We start from the raw sequence: 9,371 nt of genomic DNA on the forward strand, positions 1-9,371 counted from the left end.
TTTTGCAGTAGCCACATCATTGGCATCAAAACACCAGCCATATTTTCCCCTCTAGGTTTACTCTTCCCACAGAAAATCCAATCAAGAAAAATTTGTTGCCTGTTTACAACGTCTCAACAACCCATTTGCAGAGTAAGACCCCGACTGGAAACATACATAGTCAATTCCCTCAGCAGAATGAGGAGGATAGTTGGTGTGCTGGACTGAGAATGGCAAAAATCCAGCAGACTGAATGCTGGGAAACTAACAACTGGGTTGACCCTTGTAAAGTACTCATGAGAGATCCTAGGGTTTGGCCTCTAGCAAGCAGTCCAAAGTCTTAACTGGAGATTAGACTGAAGGGCTTATCCATACTGAAGCAATATGTGGATTTGCACCAGCCTGTCTCCCTATTAATATGGGGACATCCTCACTCCAATGTTTCGCCACCTTAAATGTGGGGTTTTTTTATCCTAGCCATTTCAAACTTTCCAAGTATTAAAAAACCCTGCATTTAAAGGGGGCAGGGTCCAGCCCAACACTAGGATGAGGGGTATGTCCTCATATAATAGTAGAACCCCTTAGGCCTCATCCTCTACAGGTGGGGAACCTGCAGCCCTGAAAAGGTTGCCGAACTACAACTCCTACCATTCCTGACCATTGGCTGATGGAGTCCAACAAGATCTGGATGTCACGGGTTTTCCATTCCTGTTCCACTTAAACCAATCCTAAGTGCATATTCTTCCCATTACCCTTGTCTCCATCTTCCTCTCCTTCCTCTGTACCCTCTGCCTGTGTCTGACTTTAAAGTCTCTTGAGCCCAAGCAAGTCTACATTGTTCATCTGAAAATATAGTAAGTTTTCATATTAAAATCTGGTAAAATGAGGAGATTGGGAAATGCCTTGCCTTGGGGAGTCAGGATAACTGTATATACCCTACTTCAGGCTTTTCTTTCTCATCACCAGTGCTCAAAATTCGCCAGGCACTAGGCACATTTTGCAGCTGGATATCGGCTACTTGTGACCAAGTGAAGATGCCCGGGTGTCAGAATGGTGCCTGATGTCTCCACCATCTGGAGGTGCATGCCTGGGGATCCTTGGATCTTGACTGTTTTCACACACTAGCAACATATCCTGTAGAATTCTATTATTTATATTTTATTTGCACAATCAGAATGAATGTCAGGAACCAAAAAGTCATTGAAAAAGATGACTTTTGGGCCTTCTGGCATAAAAATGGCAACTAGACGTTCCGTTTTGATGACAGTAAGCCTGGTTTAAGGAGCTTTGGTGCCTAGCTTATATATCTGAGTTTCTAACACTGCACCTCACGTGTTCTTTGTCAAACTGCTGAAATTCCCTGTGCTTCAACTTCTAAAGAACTGCTCAGTCCCCAAACAGCTGCGTCAGCATAAAAAACTATAGCGCTCATTAGTGGTTTGAGGACGGCAATCTCTATTTGTACAATGGAGATCATGCAGCTTGCTCAGGCTATTAGAGCACAGTTAGTAAGAAAATTAATGTTTGAAGTAGTACTTTCTTTAAGCATTTCTGCTTCTGGTCATGGTCAAAACCAACTTTTTTTCCTGTTGGCAGGAAAAAAATGGTTTAGGGATCAAATGACACCCTCAACCCCAATTAACACCTCCTTTATTTTTTATTTTCTCTGAGCTGGTGGGGCTCATTCCTTTTTCTAATAGAAACAAGTCACTTTTCTGACATATACAGGAGAAATCTTGTAATTATTCTGAATTTAAAAACTTGACTACATGTGACAAAGCTGTGGTGTTTCTGCAGCAACTGGGAGACTTAACAGCAACATCTGTAGTGCTAAGGTGCATCAGTAATTGCCATCCTAATAACAGCTTTAGAGGGCATTTTTTTGGAGTTGGGATGGCATAGTAGAGAAGGGTTAACCCTCTCCAGCCTGCTTCCCCAATCAAATCAGTAATCCACCAGCTCTGCTTTGAATTTTGTTTTGTTTTTGCCTGACTTGGAGCGACACACACAGTTTTTTGTTTTGTTTTGTGCCTTAAGGTTAACGGAAGATCCAGGACTTATTCATACTGGAGTTTAATTTTTTTTTTAACAATATTTGTAAAGAACAGTTTTAATTGAACAACATAAAAAGAAAAAGTGAAAAAAGAAAAAGGTCTACTATATTATTACAAGAGTTAATAGTAATAGTTTCCATTCATAGTAAATGGAAACTGTATACTTCATTATGAATCACCCTGTATACATGCATTAGATAAGTATATATGGGATTGTAATTGTTTACACACTGAAATTTAATGTGGATTTGAAGCTGTTTGTGCCTCTGTATTTTTGTCTGACAAATGACATCCTCCTCATTCGAATGCTACCCTGAGTTCCTCCCTGCCCCCCATTCGGATTTTCCTGATATGCTAATCATGTGATAAGGGAATAAGATCCAATATAAAGTCCCATGTGACCCAACTGTGAAGGCACTGAAGCACATTGTGTACATTGCATGGGCAAGTTTGTTTACATACATGGTGATGTTTCACTGTGTGCCATCTATTGCCACACTTCTTCCGTTTTGTTTTCATTTTGTAGCGACACACCCTTCTTTTTTTACTTGCCTGCTCTTTTGCACAAATTTGGTAACTCAAAAAACCTATAATTTCATCTTAAATTAAGGTACATAATATCTGTGCGCATGTCTACATTGGACCACAGGTTCCTGGAAAAGATGGTGGGTGGTGGAGTCCTAATCAAGAGGAGGAGACAGCAACACACTGTGTGAATAAATCCCATCAAACACCACCAACTGATGTGGATGGGAAACACTGAGAGAGATTTCAGAGGCTTAAAACTAAAAGCGCTAACATTTGGATGCACAGAAATATACACAGGGAAACAGTGACCCAGGTGCATATGAATGCCTAATGTGGACACAGCCCCAATCAGACATTTCCTCCATCTAAAGTAAATAAATAAATAAGAACAAAAATAAGCATTGGACAAAGCAGTCATAACTTCTGGGCATATTTCAGCAGGTGATGTAGGTTGTGGTGCACAGGTGGACAAGAAGACCCTGAAACATTCCCTATGCAGCAGAATTCATCTTGGGGCCAAATTTTGTTGAGCAACATGTACAAGATTAAAGATTTGGGATGCTCTTCTTCACGCAGCAGACATTGCTTAGCGAAGCTCACCTGTTTTTGTTACAATCTAGAAGACATTATTTGCCCAATTCATTGTCCGCTTTCCCAAAGTTTATATCCTGTTTTCTGGAATCAATGCAGCAAGAAAGCTTTATTCCACATATAAAGGTATTTATGATATACTGCATAGCACCTTCACAGTTCCAGCAGTTTTGCTGTTTTGCAATAGCAATTTTTAATTTTTCTGTAAAAGATCACATTTATACTAAACTATTTAAACAAGCTGTCTTTTCTTTCACAGGAGCTCTAGGTTCCTGCAGGGGACACTGCTGCTTAAACATTGACTAATCCTGGTAAAGAGAACCAGTTAAATAAAAGACTCTAAAAAGCTTTATGCAGCGCTAGCAAATATTCCCTTAGCTAGGCATCACATGAGATTTTGCTTAATTTCTTAAAGACTTTTAAAAATATGTCATAATAAATGTTTTAACGTGCTTATTAAAGAAGAGTTTATTTTGTTAAAACTCTTGTTAACTCTCATCCTTTCATCACCCAGTGACAGAAGGAAATTGCTGCTAATAAAGGTCAGCGTCTATGTTCAGAAGAACTTTATAAAACATCTCTGTGAATTAGAGCATGCTTTAATGCATTTTTTCCAACTGATTTTGTTAAAGGCTTCTACTTTTTCTCTTACACGGCTTTGTCTTGTTTAAAATGAGAGGTTCATTTAAGGCTAAAAGAGGCAACAAGTTGCCACTTTAAATTGCATATTCTATAGAGTTTGGGTCCTACAGAGTTGTTTTACACGAAGCAGAGTATGACTCATGCTAATGGAAAGGGCAAAGAAGACTTTTTAAAAGAAATATATCACACTTAAATTAGTTTAGACAGCATGACATCAGAGAGTAATTAAATAGGTTTTTGTTGGAATTCCGCTTCCAATTCCTGAGTTCAGGTTTGTAAAAGATTTCTGAGCACCTGCAGGTTTCTGTGTGTGAAATATTTTCACTGGAAGGGATTCAAAACTTTTTAAAAAAACCTTTTAATACAGAGGCAGCATTACGCCATTCTTCCTTCTTGGAAAAAAAACCCTCTCCGATTTAAACAAGAGTCCTTCAAGTTTTTAGTCACTTTTACAGAAGAAAGGGGGGTGGTAAACTTTCTCTTTTCAAGAACAAGCTGCTAGCAGAAACCAGGAGAAGACCAAATTGACTAAATTAGCATTTCCACTATGGGACTGGATACAAATATTAAACAAGTAGATTTAAAGTGCTTTAAGCTTAAAATAAAACGCTTTCTGCTGACTTTGGTTCTTAATTTTTTTCATGTTTTCTTATGCCAAACTGGAGGAACCTTTTCTGATTTTTTCTTTGGTGGCATTCAAAGGAAGACCAGAGGATGAAAATCCTGCACTTTCTTACTCTACTGCTTTGGCACTTTAGCTGGTTTTACCTCGTTTTCATTTCCTTAGCACTGAGTTCTGCTGAAGCAAGTCAAGGCAATCCAGGATCCAAATTAGGATTGTCAAACATAGATGGAAAAGAGAGAAACCCCTTGGCAAGGGCAGGCACATTTAGAACGGGGAACCATGGATATAGTGCTGGGAATTCAAAGTCTAGGGCAAAGAATAATAATGCTCAAGCCAGACTTCTCTTGGCAAAGACTGATGACTCAAAGAAGACTCTCTCCAAAGCAGGGAGCACAGACAAAAAGGTAGGAGTTCAATCTTCAAACAGACAATCGGGAATAAGGACGGTGACCCCGAAGCTACAGAACTTTGGCCCCAAGGCCCCACTGAAGAAAACTGGCACCAGCAATTCAGATGCCAGCTCCTTCAAAACCAAAAAGACTAAAGAAGCTATTGCCCAAAGGGAATCTAAGGAGGCGTTCAGGCATCCTGCGATCACCCCACATGAATACATGCTCTCCCTGTACAGGACTCTTTCTGATGCAGAACGGAAAGGTGTTAATGGAAGCGTAAAACTGGAGACTGGGCTTGCCAATACAATTACAAGCTTCATAGACAAGGGGCAAGGTAAGAAAACAGAATGTTTGCCTAACTTTCAAGTGTATGAAATCCATGTCAGAAGTTAAAGGGCAGAGGGGATCTGTATTTCCAAAAATCTGGGCAGACTCCAGGCATTTTCATCCTTGCAATATAGATTTAAAGAGCATTTTTCACATCAGCTTTTTGGTATGTTACCAAACAAAACGGTCATGCTTTTATCCCAGTGATATTAGTAATTTTAGGATTATGTTGTTGTTGTTGTTTTACAGTGAAATAAAATGCTTTTATTTCCTGCAGAACATGCTACTAAAAGTGTATGGTGGCAGTATATCTGCTGCAGCAAACAATACCCAATTAGTCCATTTCAGCTAAAATACCAGTTTAAAGGGTTAGACTTGGGGGGAAGAAGACTCTCGGGTCTTTCTGATTTTCAGTCAGTCAGCCAGTCCTTTCTGATTTTGTTGTTTGTCTGTTGTTATGAATCAAACAAATTTAGATGCACCTTGTTATAAGAAATAAGCAGGAGATTTAATATTTCAGTGATGTCTCCAAGACCTCAGGAGTCCATCCACATTCTTCCTTAGACCCTCACAGGGCCCCACAGCAACCTGTGAATGCTGAGCGGATCAAGTGACAGTGCTGTTGGGTGCACAGGTCTCTGACACAAGCACCATTGGAATGAATGATTTGTGCAACCATGCTTTGTAAATTTAGCTTGGATCAGTCAATGGATCATACAATTTTATGTTGAGAGTTTTGAAGTCATATAAAGAAGTGTAGTGATTCAGAAGAGATGCAACCCAACTTTATCTAGACTAAAGGAAGTGTCATGCTAATGGACAACAAAGACTCTCTCACATACACTTTCTCTATGTATCTCAATAGGTAGATAGTATATAAAAGAGAATGCATGCCTTCAAATGCTAAATCAAGTGACAGCACATAAATCACCAAAAGTACAATAAAACAAAATGTATTAAATTTGCCGTCTGGAATCTTAATACCAAATGCAGTCAAATGGAAACTAAGTCCTATTGATTAGCCTTAATGTACTGTTGGATTAACTTTGGGGGACAAGAACACAGACTAAAATAATGCAGAAATATTTCTATGTCTGAATTGGAAGTGTTGTTTTAGTAAATCTCCATGGAGTATGAACTTGTAGCATTTCCATAGCATTGTTTTATAATTCCCAAGGCTGCAAACTAATAGTGAAGGTCATTGTGTGTTATTAAGAGAAATTGAAATTTTGAACAAATTTCTGTTCAGTATACATACATCTCTCCCTCTTTCTCTCTTTAGATGACCGTGCTCCAGCTGTTAAAAAGCAGAAATACATTTTTGATATCAGTGCATTAGAAAAAGATGGCTTACTGGGGGCAGAACTGCGTATTTTAAGGAAAAAACCTTCTGACAACTGGAAGCCTACTTCTCATGGGAAAACATGTCAAATGAAACTATTCAGTTGCTCCATAAGCAGGCAAGCATCCATCCTCTTGGACTCTCGGACAGTCAACATCTTAGATACCGCAAAATGGGAAGTCTTTGACATTTGGAAGCTTTTTAGGAATTTTAAAAACTCTGCTAACTTGTGTTTTGAACTGGAGGCTTTTGAAAGGGGAAGGCCTGTTGATTTAAGGACTGTGGGATTTAACAGAACAGGGAGGCAAGTCAATGAAAAAGCTCTCTTCTTAGTATTTGGTAGGACAAAGAAAAGAGACTTGTTCTTCAATGAAATAAAAGCCAGATCTGGCCAGGATGACAAAACTGTTTATGAATACCTATTCAATCAGAGAAGAAAGAGAAGGGCTCCTTTAGCAACTCGGCAAGGAAAGAGGCCCAACAAGAATCTGAAGACAAGATGCAGCAAAAAAGCACTTCATGTGAATTTTAAGGATATGGGCTGGGATGACTGGATAATAGCCCCTCTTGAATATGAAGCTTATCATTGTGAAGGACTTTGCGAATTTCCTCTTCGGTCCCATCTGGAACCCACCAATCATGCTGTTATCCAAACATTAATGAACTCTATGGACCCAGAGTCGACACCTCCAACTTGTTGTGTTCCGACAAGACTGAGTCCTATTAGCATCCTGTTTATTGACTCTGCTAATAATGTAGTCTACAAACAATATGAAGACATGGTAGTGGAGTCCTGCGGCTGCAGGTAGCAGCAGCGCAATCTCTCACAGTACTAACTGCGAAGCCTTTCCTAGCAGCTGACAAAAATGAACTGACACAGATCAGCACTGTGATATCACTCAGAGTGGTTTGCGCTGGCCGATAGCTGTTGTGGCATCTGCCACAAGCAATGCATTGGTTGGCAATTAATGCAAGCCTATTTTGCTCTGCTGCCTCTCAGTTGCCTCTACAAGCTACTATCAAAGCTCAGTGGCATGGAGGACTGTGTAGTACTGCATACCCTATGGTGGCTGAAATTCTGTTTGTGGTGCTACATTTTTCAGTTGTTCCCTGCCATACATCAACCATGCCTCCATCATGCTTCTTGTCTGTCCTGTTCAACACTAATTAGCAATTGTGTGCAGTGCTGTTGTGCCACATTTGGAGAGGCTCACAGCTGCCAACGCAGCAGCTTGAAATATGCTGATGTAGCCATTAAAACCTTGGATCAGCTCATGGTGCCAAGCCATAGACAATGTTGTTGCATCAGTGCAGCATCTGTTGCACTGCACCTTAAATGTTTGTAGTAGTGACACAACTCATAGGACCAGGCTGTATGTTTTCTAATAGCTAGAATAGATTTATAGAAGAAGTGACACGAAAAATCTACTGAAATGTAATTGTTTTTGTATCTACCTTTTGGACTCATTCCAACACTAATTTATTGCTTCCAGACTCTGTTCAAGACATTTTGCTCTCTGGAGCAGAGTGCCAAATAGTGCTCCAGATACGAGAGCCAACACTTCTGAAAGTCAGTTCCTGCCTTCATCTAGCCACCTAAATTCCTCTGCCTGAAGCAGCTTGATTCAATTTGACATACAGTAGGGCAGGCCTAGAGTTGCACAGACTCACCAGAGTAACAACTTTCCTATGAAAACCTTCTTCAAAGGACATTTAATTTTCACATGATACAGTTTTTGAATTCCTAAGGACACTGGCAAATTCAGTGCAAGTTGCTTCGGTACATTTTCGCTTTCTCCTTCTGGCACTGTTTCGAAGCCTGAACAATCCATCTTTGCAGGATTAATCCTCTGTTTTCATCATCATATATATATCTTTCATATGTGCTTTAGGATATCTCTACAAAACAGTGGACAAGATTCACATAATGAACCTCATTAGCCCCATTTGTGCAATGGAACGTTGCCTCACCTCCTGCTCCCATGATCCAAAAAATTGACTGGGGAAGGGGGTGTCAGAAGAACCCCCAGAACAGCACATGGAGAAAGGGGGAGGGGTATCATTCCATCTGGTAGCCAGAAGGCTTGTACAGATGGAATGACTGGAAGAGCATGCTTAATTCTACCCACAGTGTTTAAACTAACTAGTTTAACACAAATAGCTATGAGCAACATTTCATAATTCTTAAAACTGTATATTTACCAATAAATAAATAAATAAATAAATGTTGAATTTGTTTTAAATTGTACGCATTATACATGGATTTAGAGAACTGCAGACAAACCTATTTCTTTCAATGTATATTTTATTTCAGCTTCATATCTTTATTAAATATCCATCTTTTTCATGTTAACGTTCAAACTGTTGTATTATTCTGCTTCTAATTCACACTGTTCTCTATTGCTCGTAGTAAAATAACAGCTTAAGATGTACTAAATTATTGACAGTGTTAAGTGTATCTAGGTGCCATAGTTACCATAAATATAATTTTATTTTAAAAAGCTATTTGTTTTGAATGTTTTGTTCAGTTAATGAAAACAAAACAAGAGAACCTAGGACCAAGGTGGCCTCTGTTTCTGAGTAATTATGGTTTTGCGCAAATGTTTGATTGCAGGCAGATGTATCTTCTCTAGAGGGTTCATGGGTGAGGAAATTGCTGTGGTTGTACTTGCAATTTATACCCTTGGAGCGGCCTATAGGAAGGTTCTCTTGTCAGTCTACCTCAGGCAACGCCCCCATCTTCCAGCCAGAATCTGTTATTGGCTCCCACCAGTGGGCTGCCACATTAAGAATCCTATTGGCTCCTTCCCACACCTTGTGCTAGCAGCACAAGACAGCCCACTGCAAAGAGTGGCAAGTGGGGATTTATGGATTACTAATGCATCTGATAT

The 9,371-nt window shown here is 39.6% G+C and overlaps 1 protein-coding gene across 1 annotated transcript; it reads left to right on the forward strand.

The window, feature by feature from the left end:
- The first annotated feature begins 3,533 nt into the window (after positions 1-3,533).
- Positions 3,534-8,981, forward strand: GDF5 (growth differentiation factor 5). Its single transcript, XM_083746595.1, has 2 exons — positions 3,534-5,145; positions 6,421-8,981. Exons 1-2 carry the CDS (start codon positions 4,509-4,511, stop codon positions 7,287-7,289), a joined length of 1,506 nt encoding a protein of 501 aa, XP_083602721.1. The 5' UTR covers positions 3,534-4,508; the 3' UTR covers positions 7,290-8,981.
- The last annotated feature ends 390 nt before the right edge of the window (positions 8,982-9,371 follow it).

This window comes from Podarcis gaigeae (assembly GCF_964106915.1).
Source record: "Podarcis gaigeae genome assembly, chromosome: 6".
Taxonomy (NCBI): domain Eukaryota; kingdom Metazoa; phylum Chordata; class Lepidosauria; order Squamata; family Lacertidae; genus Podarcis; species Podarcis gaigeae.